The sequence below is a fragment of the Stylophora pistillata genome, chromosome 3 (assembly GCF_964205215.1).
Source record: "Stylophora pistillata chromosome 3, jaStyPist1.2, whole genome shotgun sequence".
Taxonomy (NCBI): domain Eukaryota; kingdom Metazoa; phylum Cnidaria; class Anthozoa; order Scleractinia; family Pocilloporidae; genus Stylophora; species Stylophora pistillata.
Window position 1 is genome coordinate 3,985,001 of NC_142521.1, and position 22,500 is coordinate 4,007,500.

The 22,500-nt window shown below is 37.7% G+C and overlaps 2 protein-coding genes and 2 pseudogenes across 3 annotated transcripts in view; all 4 read left to right on the forward strand.

Moving 5' to 3' along the window:
• The first annotated feature begins 3,963 nt into the window (after nucleotides 1–3,963).
• Nucleotides 3,964–12,787, forward strand: LOC148734162 (uncharacterized; annotated as a pseudogene). Its single transcript, XR_015998352.1, has 8 exons — nucleotides 3,964–4,159; nucleotides 5,326–5,415; nucleotides 6,791–7,047; nucleotides 7,155–7,272; nucleotides 7,960–8,349; nucleotides 8,802–9,055; nucleotides 12,615–12,667; nucleotides 12,784–12,787. The product of XR_015998352.1 is annotated as an uncharacterized LOC148734162 (transcript).
• Nucleotides 12,788–13,177: 390 nt separating this feature from the next.
• LOC148734163 (microfibril-associated glycoprotein 4 pseudogene) lies at nucleotides 13,178–14,589 on the forward strand (annotated as a pseudogene).
• Nucleotides 14,590–17,239: 2,650 nt separating this feature from the next.
• On the forward strand, nucleotides 17,240–18,349 carry LOC148734164 (uncharacterized). The gene has a single exon (XM_088752386.1). The coding sequence runs from the start codon at nucleotides 17,246–17,248 to the stop codon at nucleotides 17,897–17,899; it is 654 nt and encodes a 217-aa protein (XP_088608512.1). The 5' UTR covers nucleotides 17,240–17,245; the 3' UTR covers nucleotides 17,900–18,349.
• A 221-nt stretch (nucleotides 18,350–18,570) lies between these two features.
• LOC148734165 (microfibril-associated glycoprotein 4-like) overlaps nucleotides 18,571–22,500 on the forward strand; it is a 10,522-nt gene continuing 6,592 nt past the window's right edge. The window contains exons 1-4 of the mRNA XM_088754327.1: nucleotides 18,571–20,714; nucleotides 21,312–21,568; nucleotides 21,696–21,813; nucleotides 21,955–22,332. Coding sequence (XP_088610453.1) covers nucleotides 20,627–20,714; nucleotides 21,312–21,568; nucleotides 21,696–21,813; nucleotides 21,955–22,332 — 841 coding nt within the window. The 5' untranslated portion in view covers nucleotides 18,571–20,626. The remainder of the gene's footprint in view (nucleotides 20,715–21,311; nucleotides 21,569–21,695; nucleotides 21,814–21,954; nucleotides 22,333–22,500) is intronic.

Consider the following 22,500-nt stretch of genomic DNA (forward strand, 5'->3'; position numbering starts at 1 on the left):
GAATTTTTCTTGCTTCTTAATGATCCTTTCCCTGGAAGTTACCGGGGAATGGATGATGGTCCCTACCTCGTTCCTAAGATAGGAAAACGTTATCTGTAGAATGAATCATATTCTGATACGGCATTCGAATGCGTTTGGCATATCTCTGGAGTTTCATGAGTATAAGGTAACAGTTATTAGTGCTGACAATACATCAGAATTGATTGAGGTATGTTCTACAAGTAAGAAACTGAATTCCTAAAGAGTAGACTTTTATCTTCATAGTCCGAGTTAGTAAAAGTCATTTTAAGGGTGATGGAACCAGATACTGGCCCCGTAAACGCTTTCCAAACTATTTTGTGTTTTCCAAAATAGCCTATTTTTTGATAAATCAATAGTTTTCCTCTGCACGTTTAGGAAAAAGACCAAAATTAATCAAATTTTGCGGTGAAAATCTTAAAAAGATTACAAAATCTTATTTTCCCCTGCAAGATTGAGCATGTCCGTAAACAACTATGTGTTAAGAGTCAACCATGGAAAGATGCAGAGGTAATCTGCAACCACTCAGTAAATGGATATTGTAGAAATTCTGCAACCAGTCACCTGATGTCACAGAAATTCTACGACCTCTCTCAGCCACTAGATGTTGCAGAAATTCTGCAACCACTCAGTCACTAGACGTCGCAGAAATTCTGCGATCACTCAGTACTAAGTTGTCGCAGAAATTCTGCAACCACTCAACCACTGGATGTCGCAAAAATTCTGTGATCACCCAGTCATAAGTCGTGGCAGAAATTCTGCAACCACTCATTCACTGATGTCACAGAAATTCTGCTATCACTCAGTCACAAGTAGTCGCAGAAATTCTGCAACCACTCAACTACTTGATGCTGCAAAAATTTTGCGATAGCTCAGTCACAAGCTGTCGCAGAAGTTTTGAGACCCCTCAGTCACAAGTTGTTACAGAAATTCAGCAACTATTCAACCACTGGACGTCACAGAAATTCTGTGATCACTCAATCACAAGGTGTCCCAGAAATTCTGTGACCACTTAAACACTGGATGTTGCAGAAATTCTGCGATCATTCGCAATCACAGGTTGTCACAGAAATTCTGTGATCACTCAGCCACTGGATGTCACAGAAATTCTGGAAACGCTCACCAAGTGATGAATACAGCCATTTAGCAATCTTACTAATACCAGTCAATAAACTGAGAATTCTATACAGAAAAGCACGACACCATAAAGTTTTCACTAACCCCAGGAACAAAACCAAGTACAATAAACAATTTGCCATTCAGAGGGTAAGAAATATCTCTGTTGGCTACTTATACGTATTACACTTTGACCAATTTTGTGGATAGCAGATATGTCATAGAACGATTCTGTAGAGAAAATACCGTCAATCACAGCCATACGGTATTTCACATTTTATCTCAAAGTCATTTTTCTGGTCATAGTTGTTACAATAATGAATTTCAGTTTGAAGTTGTCAAATGTCATCAGGTAGTCAGAACGTTTTGTAAGAAAGATCTCAAGTTTTAGAGCTGAATCCAAGCTTTTGTAGACTACAAACAGTCCCTATTTTTCGGCGAGGTCCGTCGCGCGAGTCAGTGAAAAAAAGGTTGACGTATGTTAGCGCGCCTCGGGAAACTCTTAAAGTGACACCGATGGGCAGCAGGGGCTCCATGAGTGAGACGCCTCGCTCGCTGAGCTCTTGTCTTGGCATCGGCGTCACTTCAAGAGTTCCCCGCGGTACCCTAGCGGCAATTTTTTTTTTCACAGTTTTTTTTTTACTCGCGTGATGTACTGCGTCGAAAAGGATGGAATGCTTGTAATCTAAAGCTTTTGCCGATCAGTGCATTATCTGGGAGTAGTAAAATATGCCGCGTAGAGCTTATTCTTGGATTAATTTAAAATTAAAGATGCGGAGAAAGGAGAAAGCGGAAAAGTAGGCTAAGTGAAGTATAAAATGAAAAAAGGTGCAAAGTAACCTATAAAAAGTTTTTCATTCCATTAATTTATTCATGTTTTTCTCGTTGCCATGTTCCCACCAATAACGTAGCTCCATTTTCTGCCTTTAAAAGCACGCACAACCCACAATTCCTCTATTCGCTCCGACGAAACGCTAACGCTCGAAACGTCAGCTTTTGTAATCGTTACGGTGGCCAATTTACCATTTCAACTTTGTTGACATATCCACATAAAAAGGACGAATATTATGAGTTCAAGGCCGAATTGTACTAAACAGTCTCTCTAGATGTACTCGAAGAGAATAAAACCTACTCCGATGTATCGTAGTTGACGAAAACAAAGGAATTCTAGAACTCGCACCACTATCATCGCTCGATTACATCATCAACAACGCGCTTTCATAGGCTTTTATTCAGGGAGTTTTCGATTGCGTCTTAAAAAAAAAAAGCTAAGAAGCATCGATCACCACAAAATAAGTAACATGGTTTTTCTATTGCCTAACTTAAGGATCTATAGCATTAGAGCATTAGAGGAACCTCCCTCAAATGGTTTTGTTCTTATCTAAGTAATCGTTCACAAACCTGTCTAATAAATTGCAATAAATCAACCGGCCTGTTGGATTCTTCAATGTGGTGTTCCACAGTGAACCATCTAAGACCCTATTTTAGTCCTGTTTTATACAAGCGATCTTCCTAACTGATGACACCTTAACCCTTTGTCAGAGCGAAACTCGACATTCGCTCTGATAAAACCAAATTATCTTGTTGTAATCCCTCCCTTATTCTTTTATGTGTTATGGAACAGCCCGCCTAAAGAGATAAAACAATCGTACTCTCGAGATGGAATGATTTCAAAATGAAGTTAAATAACCACATTTTCCAAAACGAGATCAGCTAGCATTATCTTATAAATACATTGCATCCTTTTAAACCCGAACGCAAGTTAGAACTTGGTACTTGATGAAACTGAGTATACACTTACTGTACACATAATAGAATTACACATTCTCTGAAACATTGTATATTTCATCATCACTCAGGCCGATGGCCTCCTGTGTGAAGAAGACTACAAATTCGAAATGATTCGCATGAATTGATTACAATTCTTCTCAGGTTATTCTTAAGCGTTTTATCGAGGAAAAAGCTATTGCTTGAACTTTTTCTTTTATCAGCGAACAGATACTACGTCAAAATGTTTTCGGTTTCTGATGATGTTATTAATACCATATATGGCATAATTTTTTCATCCCAATTGGCTAGGACATATGCAATTTTCAAGTAACAGCGTGAATATGGTAATATGGTACAAAAAGAGGCGTCGAATGAGGTTGAGTAGAGTTGACAAAGGTTTGAATACATTATTTATGCATTTGATTCGTAGCTATGCATGTGATTGCCTAACTAAGTAAAACCATTTCATCGTTTTGTAAATAGAATAAGAAAGATGGTAAGTTTTGCGCTTGGTTTGCTCGTGGCAAGACGAAAAACACGTTTCTCCGCCTCACTGTTATTTACAAGTTTATAATGAATAAGTTATCATACCAATTACTTCATGCAATTTAGAGTAAACACGTAAAATTTTTCCAAAAATATTTCATGCGCTCGACCGTGAAATTTGTTCGTCCTCATTTATTCCAAATTTCAAATTGCACCCGAAATCGTGCGGTTACCTCCACAAATATATCATTACTAAAATAAATTTTTATCAAAAGTCAACAAGGTCTGTCTGCCCTCACTCTTTCCCCCTCAGGCGAGAGGATGAGTTGAATGGAAAGCCCACACAAAAGCTACAGTTAAGACAAATGTTTTATAGATAAAGATTATCAGTAAGTTCTAAGTGCTCTGTGTTTTTGTTTCCTTCCATCACTAATGGCATATAATCATTTGCAGTTTGGTTTAAGAGTTAGACCTTTTTCAAAAAACCCTGTGCAAGATTTTTATTGAAGTATTTCAAGAGTAACGTGGCTTCACATATCCAGTGTTAGAAAGATAAAACAAGTCAGTCTGAGGGTTAAAGACAAAAGCTATGATTTGATGACTATCAACAATTTGAACAGCTGGACAGGAAGAATTAAGAAACAAAAACAAACCGGTTGTTTTTGTAACACTTCTAACTTTTGTAGAGGGCATCAAGACACGATTTTCACTTCTGACACACACCCCCAACACAGAATCAAGTCACGGAAAACAAATTATCGGTTAGAAGGTGAGGAATTTTTTTCAAACTACTTGTGATATTGCTTTGACCAGTTTGACAGCTGGCTAAAGAAATTAAGAACAATTCTGTACTGAGAAACTTACCGAATGAAAATTTAGGATATATTATCGCGCGCTAGTATAGTCAAAGTTGATACTACTTAATCTTCATACTAACAACATAGAATGTCAGTATTCGATAGTGCGGAAGAGATTTTTGACTTAAGAAAAATGAAAAATAATTTTGAATGTCATAAACCATCCGACATTTCATCGGTAGAGCGTCTGTTTCGTACGAATTGCAAAACTTTATTTGGCCTTCGTAGTAGCTCAGTCTGCTCGTAGAGTGGCAGACGGAGCTACAAAACCATTGAAGCTAACTTTGGACCACCTCTCTGATATCCATCTCCTGTTCAGTTTCACTTGTTGAGAAAGGCCCAGTGCAAATAAATTACACTCAATTAGTTGCTGCAAGGTAAACAGAGGCTAAAAATGATGAAATTCAGTTATAAATTCATGACATAAGAGTGGAGTGCTCTATGTCTGTTTTAACCGAAACATTAGTAAAAAGCTATGACTAACCAAAAGATAAATTGGGAGAGCAAAAAAAAAAAAAAAATGGTAATGAATTGCAATTTATGGATGTTTTATTTTCCTCTTTTTACCTGCCTGGATGAATATTTAATAACGAGATAAGAAATTTCACCTAAGAATACATTTTTCAAGGAAAGGAAATGAAAATAGGCCTTCGGCAGAATGACCTCGATTTTTCCGATAACATAACTGAATATAGAATTTATTTTCGAAATATCGTGATAATTAAGAATTCCTTTAATTAAGTAGAGATAGCTGACAAACAAATTCTGAACAACTGTATAGCATTTACGTATGATGCACGATCCTCGCAGTAGAGAGCGCTATTTATGCAATAGCGGAAATCAGACCTGAAAAAAATCAGGCCTGTACGGGATTCGAACCACTGAGTGGAGGAGGATCGTGTATCATACGTATCTAATACCGCAGTTCAAAATATATGAACTTCATATATTCATTGTATCTGTATAGCATTTATCAACATTCAACTTCATAAGAAAACAGAACGTTTAATTACTCAGAACGACTTTGATATGGTCATGATTTTTTTTATCTTAGAGTTACATACATTTTTTTTTATAGCGATGCAGTTAAAGTTTTCCCTTGAAGCTATCTTTAGAAATCTCTGCATTTTTCTTGGATTAACCTTCCCACCATGCTTCTGTTGCACTGGTAAGTATAATTCCCCTTTTCAATTCCTCGTGTTTCATGTCTCTGGTGCAGTTTCCTCGAAACCATTTGTAGTACTTCATGCGCTACCGGGTGATCAAAGCAAAGATCTTAATGCGAATACACCTGATCTAATTCAAAATGTCACGATCTATGGAATACAAGAAACAGGTAATGTTGAACTCCAAAGAAGTTATAAAACATATAATTGTAGTACAGACTATTAGACAATGCGTTTCTTCATCGTGTTACAAAAACCCCCTTCAAAATATGCGTATTAAAAGAGCAAATTAATGAATTGAAACAAACGATTAAAAAATATGGTGGCGCAACGAGAGATTAAAAGCTGAGAGAACTTATCCCCGTGACCCATGACACTTTTTTAAGTCTAGGTGCCAAAATTATCGCTAATGCAACATTAAAATTGGCAAAATATTAAATCTCGTGATCTTTGGACAAATGATTTTAACAGCATCGCGCTTTGCGAAATGAATGATTCATAATTTTTTTTTTTTTTTAACAGCTCCAGCCTTTGTTCGAGAAGCTTATCAACTGTAATCATTCTCCATTAAGCATTAAACTAGACAGGGTATCCGGAAGTTTTCGTATGATTTTATTTTTCCTCTGGGAACCCAATCGAATGTTACGTTGAAAGATTTTAGACCGTACCGGAGAAAATGTAGAATCGGCTGCGCCACCTCTGGGCTTTAAGATTAGTGCTCAGAGATTACGGACGTTACGCTTTCTGACATTGTATTTTTATCGTCTTGACCAAAAAAATGTCATCACGTTATCATAGCGAACCCCACAAACCACAAACCGCAGGCTGTTGTTCTCAAAAAAAGTCACACCTCGGGAGTGCGCATTAAAATTGGATTTAAACAATTATCTTAGGAAGAGGGGTACGTATGGGAAATAAGTTCTCTCAGTTTATACTCTCTTAGCTGTAGTTATTAATGCTATGGTAATATTCCCGATATGTTCCTTAATATTTCTTTGCCATCGGTAAACGGACCCACAAAAATCAATTTTTGTTATGTTACCTCCTTGGTAGAATTGAATTTTCTAGAGAGGAAACCCCCTTTAGAGAACATTCTGTAAGGTTTTCATGCAATAAGGTACCGTGGAACCTCGATTTAACGAAGTGCCAAGGGACTGGGGAAATTGGTTCGTTATATCGAGGTTTTGTGGTATACATTTTACTGTAACTTTAGCCGGGCTGAAACTGAATTGTCGTTCGTTATACAGAGGACTGCGTTATATAGAGGTTCCACTGTTTTTAGATAGCGTGGTTTAATGTGCTGCTTCACCAATTCAAAATAAGCAATCAGCGCAAGTAAGTGGAAACAATTAAGTTTATTCGTTTTGCCTACCACAGGCGACGATTGTCGAAACATCATATTCAAGGATCCAATACCAAACATGGTCATGAAAAATAACGCGATCAAAAGTGTAGAAGTGCCTAATGAAAGGAGCTGCAGAGTGATGTGTTAGATAGAGCCTAATTGCGTGTCCATCAATGTTGGACCTGCAATTGGAGGAAACCAAAAATGCGAGCTGAACAACGCAACTGAGGAAAACCATGCTCCATTTCTTCTCGTGAATAAGCCAGGGCACACATACCTTGCAATCGAGGTAAAATTCACATTCCTATCAAACTGAGTGTAGTCAGACTTAGCTAAAATTGTTACAGTTTTTAAGCTAAAGCAATTTCCACTTTTTTAACTTTTTTTTTTCAACAGAATCCCTGCAGCAGCGGCTCATGTTTGAACAATGGCACCTGCCAAGCTGGATTCACCAGTAGAGGTTTCCGTTGTGTTTGTTGTGATGGATTTATTGGGGAAAGCTGCCAATTTAAAGGTTAAATCTGCGTTTCCATTTACTCACCTTTTTGTGTTGATTGACTGACTTTTTTTTTTTTTTAACAATTGGTTTATTTCAGTTTATTGGAGGGGATCTGGAAATTCCTCAAGTTTGACTCCTCAGACAATCTATTTTCCCCTGCAGATGAATTATAGAACGTGTTATACCGAAACACCGAATAGATCTTATTAGGTGTCTACGAGTCAATGTTTATGGAGCTTGTATTAACAGCTTGAGATTGTTTCTGTGTCGCATTGGATCAAAAATAGCAAAAGACAAAGCAAAACAAAAAAACAAAGAAACAAAAAAAACACAATAACGGGCGGCAAAATAATCTCTCAGTTTCTTTTGAATTCTTAAACATTGATGTCACTGTAACAAAGAGGTGTTTTAAAAATTGTAAACATTTGATTGCTAAAAAAATCGTTGAGTTATTCTCCTTGTAAAATAATGAGAAGAAAACCTTGGAATAATTCCAGATTTGGAAAAAAAAACAAAAACAAAAACAAAAACAAAACAAAAAAACCGTCGAAAAACGAAAAAACAAAAAACAAAAACAAAAACAAAAAAAACGGTTTTACTTTCATTTGCAGCCAAAAGAAAATACATTGGAATCAAAATCCAGTAAAAATACACATAAATGTGTAGGACATTAAACTTAACATTTTTCTCATACATTCACAGTGCCATCTCCAAAGAGAAATTGTGCTGACATTTACAAAGCTGGAGAAAGAGAAAACGGTATGTACATCATTAAACCTGATAATTTGCTGGCCTTTGAAGTATTCTGTGACCAAACGACGAACGGTGGAGGATGGACTGTGTTCCAGAGGAGACTGGACGGCTCGGTTGATTTCTACCGCCAGTGGTGCGATTACAAACAAGGTTTTGGCGACATGAATGGTGAATTTTGGCTGGGACTGGACAAGATTCATCGTTTGACCTCAAATAATAACAACATCCTGCGTGTGGATTTGGAAGACTTTGACGGGCATACTCGTTATGCCGAGTATAACAGGTTTGGCGTTATGAATGAAAATCACAAGTACAAGCTGATCCTTGGTGATCATTCAGGTAAAACAGTAAGTTTTGTAATTTTTACATTAGGAAAGGAAGGGCAATGTCATAATCGATGTGCTAGTAAATTTCAGGGCTTGGACGAAATGAGAGAAAAGTGATCGAGCTTGAGGAAAATAAAAGAGGGATTTCGGCTGGACGCGTTAAGCCGATGCCGTCCTTATACTCAGTTCGTTTTGGCCAGCTATTTACATTTCGAGTCTCTGAAGATGGATCGTAAATAGCCCAAGGGTAGTTTGATTGGTATGTTAGACGTTGGAGTATAACCTTCTGAAACGATTTACATAACTTATTTGCATAACTTATTTGCTTAACTTATTTGCTAAACTGTATCAATTAAGATAGTCCTAGTTTCAGTCACATTCGGCCAACTGGAACTGTAATATTTTCAGTTTGAATCTCGTAACGTTTTTCGCTTATGTTCGTGACATGTGTAATTTTCTTGTTAGGGACTGTTCCTGATTCTTTTTCTTATCATCGTGATCGACCATGGAGCACTCGAGATCAAGATAATGATGAGCGTGGAAATGGTAGCTGTGCCATTTTGTTCAAAGGAGCCTGGTGGTATGGCAGGTGTCACCAATCCAATCTGAATGGTTTGTATCATGATCAACCTCACTCCTCCCAAGGCGCTGGTGTACAGTGGACTAACTGGAAGGGATATCACTACTCCCTTAAGAGAGCCGAGATGAAAATAAGACCAGCAGATTTCTCGCCTCAATGATTCTAATTATTCCAAAAGCCTTTGGCCAACAGCCGTAACCATTTCATATTTAGAGTTTAAGAAAAACGATTGACTCTAAAAAATCTGTTTGGTGGTCTCTAACATAAATATTATTTTCTGTTTAAATAATGTTATTTACACCAAGTAACTGAATGATGTGCCTTCTTTCAGTTTTAGTTGCTTACTTGCGTTTTTTAATGCTTTTGAGCGAGTTTCTTGTTCTGCGCGGTTTCGCTTTAGTGATGAATGATGGTTTCTATTATGTTTTTGAACCAGGAAAAATAGATTCTGTAGAGCGGATCATTTACATGATACGAACGAATTGATTGCCCCTTACTTTTTTCTGAACTCTTATGAGCACTATGTTATATTTACTCGTGTTTGCTTTATCAAATAGTACTGTTATTCTAGTATGTGCCACTAATGAAAACTATCACCGATGGAGCAATGTTGCGTTCTTGGTTCAAGTTGACAAAAAGTCAGTGCACACCGATAGCATCTGTTTACATTGAAGAGGACATGTTTTCTTCTCGTCATCTTCAAAGAATAAATGTAGTTTGTAGTTTTTCAAAAGTACGACGAAACAGAAAGCAATAGAATAGTCTTCAGTCTTGTAGGAACGCAAATTTTGGAAGCTAAACGGACAATTTGAAAAGATGTAAAACCTGGCATATCACTTTTATTAATTCCGCGCGAAGATATGACAATATTGTATAGGTCTAAAACATCATACGCGTCACAGTTAAGATGTTTTCTATGTCAACTGCAATGTGGCATTTTTAAATATATATATACTTCAATAAGCTCTCGCCATAGTTAGGCTCTCGCAGAGAGAAGGAAAAAAATTTACAGGAGTTCGTAGGCTGTAATAATAATACTGTAGATGTTGCAGGTATCATAATGTGCAAACAGAGAACTGATTTTTTTTAAAAGTGTCGTTTTGTATCTTTACTAGCTTATCGAAACAGATAACGATCTATTGATACCCAGCCATCATTCAGGAGACGAAATATGTCCACATTCTGATTTTCATTTTCTTTTTTCATTCATTACTATCACGAAACACACAAAACCACAGTGTTAAGTCTTTCAAGACTGAAGTCAGAAAAGTAGATATTTAAAGCTTCAGATAATTTTTAACTCTGCTGATCATGATTTTAATGCGCAGTATCATCAAGAGATTATCATATATTACTTGCATTTATCCACATCCTGTTTTACATGTAAATAGCTCGCAACGTTAATGATAGACATATCCCACCAGTAATCATTAGAATATCTATATTGTCACCCCCAAGGTCAATGGTTTCCTTAACGCTCATCTGTACATAATGCTTCATACTGAGTTTGTAAAAATTCTAAATGTAAGTATGAGTAGGTGAGAATAAAACATGAGTAAGCTTAAGGGGTTGTATGTCAACTGCTGTGTTGAGATATTTCATTTGATTAGGAGGAAAGGTCACAAAAATTATAGAATCTCCTGAATCATATTGCGGTGGATTGTATGAAGGCGAACAAATCCATTCGCAAGAGGAGAGAGTGATCACCAGGCAGGGTTCATCATTACCATTCTTTTATAGTCATATGCATAACAAGCCAGCTTTTCATATTCATCGCAAGTCAAGTGTCGATTTCTCACATTCTATCAAATCGTATCGTTGCGTGGAGGACAAAATCATTCCACTGAGAAAGAATCATTACATGCTACTTTGTGGAAAGTTAGGGTTTTACTGATGAAACGAAAAGCGAGTTACTGGGTTCTCTTTCATAGGTTTATGTGATATACAGTTTGTCGAATGCCGATCGATGATGAAAATGATGTCATTAATAGCGCCCTGTAAAGGGGCTAACGTTCAAAACAGCATACTTCGAAACACTTAACGGGATCGGTTTACATCATCTACTCCGCTGAGTTCACCAAATAATCGTTTCGTTAATAACAGACTGTTTTAGCAAGAAGGACTCGATCGCAAGTAAGGACTTCGCGCTCGATGGAAAGTATCGCTAAACGCTCAATAGTATAACAGTATCTCATTCTCTTAACACTGAATATTTTATCATCACTCAGGCCGAAGGCCTCCTGGGTGAAAGGGACCTCGAATCAGTATATCTCCATTCTCCCTGAAGCTTTTGAGCCGTTTTAAATATCCATAAAGGACTCCTGCTCATATTTTATGTATTACTTATAACAGCTGAACAGGAAGAGGGACAAAACATAGTTACAGTAGTCCAAACAGTTTTATACAGAAAAGCACGACAGACACCATAAAGTTTACACTATTAATACCCTCAAGAACAAAACCAAGAACAACAAACAATTTGCCATTTAGAAAGTGAAAAATATCTCTGTGAGCTACTTATACGTATCATACTTCGACCAATTTTGTAGATTGCAGAAATGTCCTAGAACAATTCTGTGGATAAAATACCGTCAATCACAGCCATACGGTATTTAAAATTTTATCATACAGTCATTCTCTGGTCATAGTTGTTACAAAAATGGATTTTAGTTTGAAGTTGTCTAATGTCATCAGGTAGTCACAGAACGTTTTGCAAGAAAGCTCTCAAGATTTAGGGCTAACTCTAAGCTTTTATGGACCACAAACAGTCCCTACTTTTGGCTCATCCTCGGTGTAAAGACCTGTGAAGCTCACGAGTGACGTAAAACAGAGACAACAAAACATTATAAAAAATAGCGTACAGCAAAACAATACCTCATAAAACAAAGAAAACCTCGTCAGGTTTTTACACCGAGGATGACCCCTGCTTTTCGGCGAAGTCCGTCGCTCGAGTCAGTGAAAAAAAAAAAAGTTGATGTACGCTTGTGCGTTTCGGGAAACTCTTAAAGTTACACCGATGGGTAGCAGGGGCTCCATGAGGGGGATGTCTCACTCACTGAGCTCTTGTCTTCGTATCGGCGTCACTTTTAGAGAAAAAGTCGCACCGCAGGAGTGCGCACTAAAGTTGGATATAGGAAATTATCATAGGAAGGGGGGTATGTATGGGGAATTAGCTCTCTGAGTTTATATTCTCCTTGGGTGGAGTTATTAATGCTATGGCAACATTCCCGATATTTTCCTTAAAATTTCCTTGCCATTGTAAACTCACCCACAAAAATGAATTTTTGTTGTGAAAACCTCCTAAGTAGATCAAGCGTTGGATGTTGTCCTTAATCATGAATAGCATAGTGTTTATAAAGTCAAACGTGTAAATCAAGTGAGGCCAGGTATGCTACGATAATTTAGTTTTCCGAGCTTTCGCTAATCTACGGCATCATCAAGGAGTTCCCTGATGATGATGTAATCGGCGAAAGCTCGGAAAACTTGATTATCGTAGCATACCTGGCCTCACTTGATTTGCACGTCTCACTCCTAGGTAGAATTGAGTTTTCTAGAGATGAAACCCCCTTTAGAGAAGACTCTGTAAGGTTTTTATGTATTAAGATAGCGTGGCTTAATGAGCTTCTTTACCAGATCAAAATAAGAAATTAGGACGAGTAAGCGAAAACAATTAAGTTGATTCGTTTTGTCAACCACAGGAGACGATTGTACAAGAGCCTGTTTTTCACTCATTTTCCAGCTTATATAAGAGGTATGTTTTCACTTCGGTCCTCTTCTTATAATCTTCGCAGTAATTACATACTGTCACTTAGAAAACCTAGAACAACTAGTTAAATGATGGCCTTAATTCGTTTTCATACTTCTCAGCTAAGCTATGGAATACACTGCCTGACTATATCCGCATGAGTGCATTTAAAGACCTCAGAAAGATAATCCAAGGCCGTATCTTTGTATAGTCGCTCCCGCTTATCTTCACTTTTCTGTTAATTTCCACTAATATGTTACATAATTATATTTCTAAATACTGTACATGCATTTTAGTATAGTTAGTATTTTAGATTTTGTACAGATATATGTATGAATATATATAGATAATCTCCATTTTATGTTTCTCGAAGATATTAGCTCCAACAAGCTACTCTAAAATTCGAGATGAAATAAAGTTTATGATGATGATGATGATGATGAAGCATCATCTTCAAGGACCCAATACCAAATATGGCCATGAAAATTAACATGATCAAAAGTGTAGAGGCTTCTAATGAAAGGAGCTGCAGAGCCGATGTGTTACATGGAGCCTAATTGTGTGTCCATCAATATTGGACCTGCAATTGAGGAAAACCAAAAATCTGAGTTAAACAACGCAACGGAGGAAAACCATGCTCCATTTCTCCTTGAGAATAAACCAGGTTACACATATATTGGAATTGAGGTAACATTTCATATTCTTACAAAACTGAGGGGAGTAAGACAGTTGTTTGTTTGTTTTTTTTAAGACTTAAGTGATCTCATTCTTGATATAAAGAAATGTTACACGAAATTTACTTTGTTTTAACCAACAGAATCCCTGCAGCATCGGTCCATGTTTGAACAATGGCACCTGTCAAGCCGGATTCGCCAGTAGAGGTTTTCGTTGCGTTTGTCTGGATGAATTCAGTGGTGAGATCTGCCAATTCAAAGATAGGATAAATTGCGTTTTTTTCTAAACTGAAAGAGATACGTTAACTCTCTTTACTCCGGCGGCAGTTTCAGTTTTATCCAGTGTCACTTGTGTGCGCGGCATTAAATCTGATAATTTATTGACAGCCGAAATCTACAAATCAGGCAAAATAGCCGACGGAGTGTACACCATTAAACTAATGATTTGCCTGCCTTTCGTGTATTTTATGACCAAACAACAGCCGGTGGAGGGTGGACAGAGTTCCAGAAGAGACTGGACGGCTCGGTTTATTTATACCGTTAATGGAACGACTATAAATGTGGCTTTGAAGACCTGGATGGTGAATTTTGGCTTGGACTGGACAAGATAAATCGCCTGGCCTTGGATAAAAACAACATGCTGCGTGTGGACTTTCAAGACTTTGAGGGGAATATACAATATGCCGAGTATAAAAAGTCTGGCGTCATGAGTGAGAATGACAAGTTCAATCTGATTCTTGGTTCTTACTCAGGTAAAACGGTAATTTTCCCCTCATCTTTTCTGCCCCCCTCCCCCCCTCATCCCATGTTGCGTGGGGAGTGCGAGTTACTGTAAAGAGGCTTGAACCTTTTATATCGATGGCTTTCGAAGAAGAAAAATTGAAATATCCTCAGCTCACGTTAATGAAATCTAGATCGGCGTAAATCTAAAGGTATTCGCTGGTGGATTAATGAATACTGTTCTTTATGTTAGGAAATTCTGGAGACTCTTTCCGCCCTTTTCATGGCAGCATGCCATTCACTACTTAAGATCATGATAACGATCAATGCCCCAACTGTAACTGCGCCATTTCGTACAAGGGAGCCTAATGGTTCAAGCGTTGTCACATCTCAAATTTGAATGGTTTGTATCTTCGAGGCAAACATTCCTCCTCTGCTGATGGTGTGAACTGGAAAACCTGGAGAGGATATCATTACTCCCTTAAGGGAACCGAAATGAAGATAAGACCAGTTGATTTCTGAACTATGACAGTACCGAATCAACAAGAAAACGAGTGTCTCGATCCAGCCTCTTAAGTGTTAAATAATCACTTATTAGTTGGTGCTTGCCGAAATATTCGTTGAGTTGTTCCCGCCTAACTTAGTTAGAGTTTTTCTTGCTTCTTGGCGAGTCTCTCCTTGGAATTTATTGAGGAATGGATGATGGTTCCTTAGTGCTACGTCTATAAGATAAGAAAATTTATTTAGTCGGATGGATCATAGTCTGATACGGCACTGGAATGCGTTTGACGGGTCTCTGAAGTTTTATGAGCATAAGGTAGCCTTAACTAATCTTTTCATTACACTAAAGGTGATTGAGGTATATTCTACAAGCGAGAAACTGAATCACTAAAGAGCAAACTTTTGTCTTCATAGTCCGAGTTAGCGAAAAGTCATTGTGAGAGTGATGGAGCCAGATATCAGCTCTGTATTGTGTCTCAATAATACAAGATTTGATTCTTTAAGTTTTTGACTCGTATTTCTATTAGCTTAACGAAACACAGAGCGATCACGAAACCTTTATTCTTTCAAAGCCAATGTCAGCGGAGAATACCCAGCTGCTAATTTCTACTTCTATGACGAAATTAAACCTAAAACGTAGTCTTTTGTCTCTGAAGAACGCTGTCGTAAAAGAAAGTCGAATGGGCACTTAGTTTACCAGAGTGGGTAATGATTTTGATAGGCTGTGTCACATATCACTCTTGCATCTATCTGCTTACCAGTTTTTCAGAAACTCTTTACGGTGTTCAATCAACATTATCAACTCAGCCTAGAACATTAAATGAATTATGTTGTCTTCATTATAAATGCTTTACACGGATTAAATGTATTGCACCGTTATTCCCAACACCAAATTGTCATGCTTAAGGGGGCTGTTATAGATAAGACTAATCACTACTTTTGATAAGTAGTTTTTTAGAAAAGCTTTTCAAGATAAAAATTAGTGGTAATCATTTTGAACGACGGTTCGACCTCGCTGAGGTCATTTTCAAGCTGATGAAAAGGAAAACTTTTACATATATATACTAAATTCAAGACCTGGGAATGATAAAGGCGACAAATTATGGAAATATGTAAGTGCTTGGCGTAAAATGGAAGTGATAAAATTACAAAGGAGACAATACGAACAAATTAATATGAGAGTTGACGAAAGTAAAACTATAAATTATACGAAGATACCGTAAATTATTATAAAAATAGCTTTGCACGGTCAGCTTCACCATGGAACTGGCCGTGAACGGTAAATTGTCTTTTCTGGGAACTTTTCTGGGAATCATGCGACGAAATTGCCGTCTGGAAACGAAGGTGTACAAGAAGCCATCTGATACTGGTGTGTTATTGCATTAGGGAGCTTAAGCAACCACGACGAAAGGGACGACGACGACGTCAAGTAATCGCGGAGGGTCTGGAACGAGGACGTCGTTTTTAGCGGGAAAATAAAACTTAAGCAGTAAAGTTGCTCACGGACGACGACGTCTGAAATCTTGTTTATTCTCGCTTCGTCAGTTTTAAGAAATGACATCGTTCATAGACGTCCAAAACCTTCTTCTTCTCACTCATGGATCAAATTTCCACATATATATCGAAAGTTCGAGAGTAGTTTATTCAATTCTTGAACATCAACAGTCCAAGGAATTATTAAGCTTTAGCTTTATTTACAATAATATACGCATCGCAAAAGTTTAAAATATTAAATTTTACGCCAGTTGTTTGAGATTTAAATTCAGTTCTAAGTGTTGCTGATATAAACAAACCTACTTTTCACAAGGCTTGTCTGATTTTCAACATGCTTTAGCCTGTGTTCTACCTTTGTTCTACCTTTGATGCTCCTTCCGTTGGCGAGTAAACGACCTAAGTCTGTCAATTTAATCAATGCTAGCTACCGATCGGCACAGATAACAGTCGTCGCGCTTCACCCAAGAATAATATTTTTTACCGTGTGATTTTGTCCGAATAATTTTTATGGCTGTAAATCTATATCAAACATTTTGAAAATAGATTTAGAAAACCTAACAGGTATTCAAGCTCATGTTAACACACCGATCTGAAGAATTCTTTGTTTTAAAGCGTCTCGATTGAAGAACAGCAACACGCAAAATTTTTAAGTAGCAATAATCCGGCAGTTCCATACACAGCTTTTGACCGAACGCAGGGGTATATTACACTGCCATTTAAAACTTTTCATTCAACAAAAATGATAAACAGCACTCTTTCATAAAATATACTCAAATATATTTAAACCTTACGTGGTCGCTTTCACCGCTTGACTTGACATCTGTTGTGCGGAGGAAGGAAAATGAGTTGGTGGGTTTTCGAATTTTATTTGTTTAGAAAACTGAACAGGGTGGTTTAAATCAAACGAAGAAGCAAATACAAACTCCAACCGGCCATAGACTGTCTAAAAGCTGACCATAAACCCGTACCTTTTGATGAGAAAAACTGCTTTGAAGTTCGGAAGTTCACGATGACGTGAAACTGGTCCTTCTCAAGTCGTCGACGACAAGACGACGACGGAATTCTTGGTTCGCGCTTGCGCAGTGACGTTCATGCTACTTCCGGTCGTCGTCCTCCGTTCGTCGTCGTGGTTGCTTAAGCTCCGTATTATCAGAGTCACGTCGACGTAAGATTTAAACAATTATTGCTTAAAACAATGCTAAATCGTGCCTTTAAGCTGTCATCTAACTGGAAATTTTTTCACCAGGAGTGCAAACGTCTCACCGAAACCTTCTCGCGACTCAAGTACCCAACTCAACTACTGCATTCGACCATTAATGATTTCATCACGAAAAAAGTGACTGGGGATCCAGGGATCAATCAAACGTCTGACGAGAAAAAAACATCCGTGCGAATCATACTTCCTATTAAGGACCAAACATCAGCAAATTCCGTACGAAGGCAACTTGGCGATCTAAGCCGAAAAATTGGAACTGACATTTCTCCTGTGTACACTAACATAAAGATCGGATATGAGTTAAAACCAACGGAAAAGAAGCCCAATATCATCAATCAGCAGCGCGTTGTGTATTATTTTAAGTGTGGTCTGTGCGATGCAGACTATGTCGGCTACACATGCCGGCACCTCTACCAACGTGCTAAAGAACACAAAGCGTCTCAGTCTTCAATCGGGAATCACATTAAAGAGCGGCATGGGCATACCCCAAGTGACTTGCATCACAGTTTCAAAATCCTGAAGAAATGCAAAAGTAAAGTGGACTGCCTAATTTACGAGATGCTTTTTATAAAAGAAATTAAGCCAAGCTTGAACAAACAGTCAGAATCAATCCGCGCAAAGTTATTTTCATAATAATTTACGGTATCTTCGTATAATTTAAAGTTTTACTTTCGTCAACTCTCATATTTATTTATTCGTACTGTCTCCTTTGCAATTTTATCACTTCCATTTTACGCCTAGCGTTTACATATTTCCATATTTTATCGCCTTTATCATTCCCCGTCTTGAATTTTGTACATATATGTAAAAATTTTCCTTTTCATCAGCTTGGAAATGACCTCAGCGAGGTCGAAACGTCGTTCAAAATTATCATCACTTATTTTTATCTTGAAAAACTAATCACTAGATAATGCTATATACTAAGTTTGTCAAAATACTAAATGTCAGAAAAAAGTATGCAAGAAGACAATAGAGTAAAAATAAGACTTGAATTAAACGCTGCATATCATCTTCTTTGTGTTCCCTTGATGATAAAGAAACCTCTTAGAATTAATGGAATCTACTATAGTGTCTAAATGTGGATTGCAGCAAAAGAACAAGGCAGTGGACAAAAAAATATAAGCAAACAAGGGTTCTCATTATAATTATGACAAGAGTAACTACACCATCTATCAACAGTCACGACAAGCCTGGTATTTTAGGTACATCGCTTGTCAGGTGTCGATTTCTCATACCCTACTTTCCTACTTGGTGGAGACAAGTGGACGAACAAGATCACTCCACTAAAACAGAGTCATCGCAGATTTATTTGTTTGAGGCTAAGTGTGAAGAACCATTGACAATATTAACAGCGAGAGGCTGGGGCCTTTAAGCAAAGGTTATGTAATGTTTAGTTTGTACCCTGTCCATTTTTGGCACGAGCTAGGGTCCAGGAATTCAAAGGGATTGTGTCAATCGACGATGAAAGTGACGTTATTAATATCAGGCTGTTTTAGTGAAACAGCAAATTGGGATTTCGCGCTCGATGAGAAGTAGCGTACAACGTTTACTTGTGACAGTATTCCATGTTCTCTGTAACACTTCTCGGGATTGCCCGCTTTGATCCCGCGCAAGAAAAATAGTGCGTGGAGGGGACTAACAAAGATCCTACATTTGGGAAAATTTCTGCGACGAAGTTGCAAAAAGCGCAGAACACCGCTGAAAAAGAGAAAAAATAAACGACTCTCTTGAGTTTATTGCACTACAAACACAGTTGACTTTCTTTCCCGGAAAAGAGAACTGAATGAGTATCGTGACAAGTCCGCAAAGAGGATGTGAAAAAGACAAATGTTTTACATAGACCTTATGAATGAAATATAGGCACATTATCTTCCAGTATTGTTATGCATACAGGTGACTACGGATGACTAAGAATGGATAATGACTGCACACTCTCCGTCTCTGTATCACTTCAAGCAGCAGTAAGAATAAATTCTTCGAAAACTCAGGATAGTAATGGAGGAGCTTTGAACATTCTTCTTTTATTTCTTTTGCGCAGCACTGTGGTGTCTGCCTTTATTTATTTATTTATTTATTTATTTACCTTCGCCTAATCAGCCTTAGCCAATTACAGTGGATCCCGCGTTAACAATGACAAGGCGGTTCAAAATATTTTCTCAGTTTAGCCTGCATCGTAGCTCAGTTAGTAGACGAGCACGCTGATCTAAAAAACAGCGAAGCAAACTTTTTGCGCGTCTCTTTGATATTTTTCCTCGTGTCTTCATTAATGAAATGAAGGTGTTGGCGAGTACAAACTAATTGCTCTTAACATAGTGCCCGCAGGACAAAAGAAAAAAAGGCTGAAAATAAACATATTCATTAACAAATAAAAAATATATATATCTTATTAGACGTTTTGTTGTGTAGTATCGCTGAGTATTTTTACGAGTTGTGCCGTATTTTGACGAGCCCGTAGGGCGAGTCAAAGTACAAATAACGAGTAAAAATACTCAGCGATACTACACAACAAAACGTCCAATAAGTTATTTATTATCCATCACGCCAAACTGTTATTTCAGTGCGGGCGAATTTCGCGGATGTTTATTAACGGGGAGAGCGTGACAGAAGTATGCGAAGCGGAACAGAATTGGCGCGTTGTTGTGTTGCTGTTTCTATTTTCTTCATTAAATGAAGAAATTTTCTGGTCGTCCGGCTCTTTTTCTTCGTTCGATTCATCAAATGAACTTGGACCTATATTTGCCAGCCATTCTGACTCTTCGTCGTCGGAAATATGATTCAAATTGTCCGCCATTTGATTTTTTTTTTCGTAACTACAATCCAATTCTTCGCTTGCGCGATGCGAGAAAACCTGTTTAACCGGCACTCCACAATAGACGAGTACAAATACCGCGTGATATTTGTACTCATCTATGGCGTTATTTGTTTTCGTCTAGGTGTAGTTGGATAATAATACGGCTTATCATGATGGTATGATAAAGAGAAGAGTAAAAATTCACAAATAATCCAGTGCAGATAAATTGTGTTACACCTTTCTCTTTTTCTGCCTTTTGCAGCGGTTGACTCGCCTGCAAAAATGAATATTTAGTAATGAAAAATTTATATATACTTATCAAGAGTCCCATTTTGCAAGGGATGGAAAGAAGTCCATTAGCAAACGAAGATAAATTCCACCAATAACATGACTGAACATAGTATTTACTTTTAAAATGTTGTGATAATTGAGATGATTAAGGCAAAGCTGTCAAATAAATGCCGAGCACCTGCCTCTAACATTTGTCATCATTCAAATTTACAGGCTAGGAAAACAAGTTTTATGACTACCATATTTTTGAATTTACAGTTTCAAGTTGATTCAAAGTGATGCAGCTCAAGTTTTTCCTTCATGTGACCACCAGTAATCTCTTTACTTTTTTCGGAATTACTCTCCCACTATGTTTCTGTTGCACTGGTGAGTATAAATCCTCTTTTGAACTTCTTTTGTTTCATCTTTATGGCGTTGTTTCCTCGAAATTGTTTAACGAACTACATACGCTAGTTACTGATGATCAGAGCAAATGATCTTTAAGCAGACACTCTTTGTCTAATTCAAAATGTCTCCCATTTTGGCATACAAGAAACAAGTAACAATGAAAACTAAACAATCTAGTTAAAGTCGTATGTACAGACTAGAGGCAAAGTGATTAGTTATCGTGTGTGCAAAAAGGCCTCCCAACTAACATGTGCATAAAACGGTGAAATTGATAAATTAAAACCAAAACATTCATAGATGTAGTGGTTTGCTAATTATCGCTATAAAATATTCTTGACCTTTATCTCAATATTTACTTTCCGCTGATTAACTCACCCACAATGATGATCGTTTGCTACTGAAACTTCGAATAGAATTTTTAGGAGATGAAAATCCCTCTCAGGGAAAACTGGTTAAGGTCCTCATGCGGTAAAGTTTTGAAACAAAGTTGTCTCATTTGCCTTTTTCATCAGGAAAAATAAGAAATAAACATGAGTGAGCGGAAAATAATGAATATATTCTTTTTGCCTACTACAGGAGAAGTTTGTCGAAACATTATTTTCAAGGACCCAATACCAAGCATGGCCATGAAAAATAACGTGATCAAAAGTGCAGAGGTGCCTAATGAAGGGAGCTGCAGAGTGATGTGTTATATGGAGCCTAATTGCGTGTCCATCAACGTTGGACCTGCAAGTGGAGGAAACCAAAAATGTGAGTTGAACAACGCCACCGAGGAAAATCGTGCTCCATTTCTTCTTGAGAATAAACCAGGCTACATATATCTTGCGATTAAGGTAACATGTCACATTCTTACAAAACTGGGGGAGTAAGACAGTTGTTTGTTTCTTTTTTAAGGCTTAAGTTATCTCACTCTCGATATGAAGAAATGTTACTGGAGCTTACTTTGTTTGTTGTCAATAGAATCCCTGCAGCAGCAGTCCATGTTTGAACAATGGCACCTGTCAAGCTGGATTCACCAGTAGGGGTTTTCGTTGTGTTTGTCGGGATGGATTCAGTGGGGAGATCTGCCAATTGAAAGGTAGAATAGATTGCGTTTTCTTGTATTCATGACTAAAAAAAAGGAATCAACTCTTCGTACTTTCGGGGAAAATTTAAGTATTATCCAGTAGCACTTGTGCGTACGGCGTTGATTTTAACAATATCTCTCATTCATTCACAGCCACAAATTGTGCTGACATCTGCGAAGCTGAGAAAAGAAGAGACGGTGTGTACACCATTATACCTGATGATTTGCCAGCCTTAGGGGTATTTTGTGACCAAACAACAGCTGGTGGAGGATGGACAGTGTTCCAGAAGAGACTGAACGGCTCGATTGATTTCTATCGCAACTGGAACGACTATAAACACGGTTTTGGTGACTTAAATGGCGAATTCTGGCTCGGACTGGACAAGATTCACCGCTTGACTTCTAAGAAAAGCAACACGCTGCGTGTAGACTTGGAAGACTTTAAAGGGAATACTCGATATGCTGAGTACAAAATTTTTGGCGTCATGAGTGAGAACGACAAGTACAAGCTGATTCTTGGTTCTTATTCAGGTAAAACGGTAATTTTCCCATCATCTTTTCCTCCCCACATGTTGAGGGGAGAGTACTGCGAATTGCTGTAAAGAAGCTTACTCCTTTTACACGATAGCTGTCGAAGAAGAAAAATTGGAATTTCGTTAGCTCACATGATTAATACAATCTTGATCGGAGTATATCAGA

What these genes read in the sequence shown, in the direction of transcription:
- LOC148734164 (XM_088752386.1), top strand. Translation starts at nt 17,246, where the DNA reads ATGCTAAATCGTGCCTTTAAGCTGTCATCTAACTGGAAATTTTTTCAC.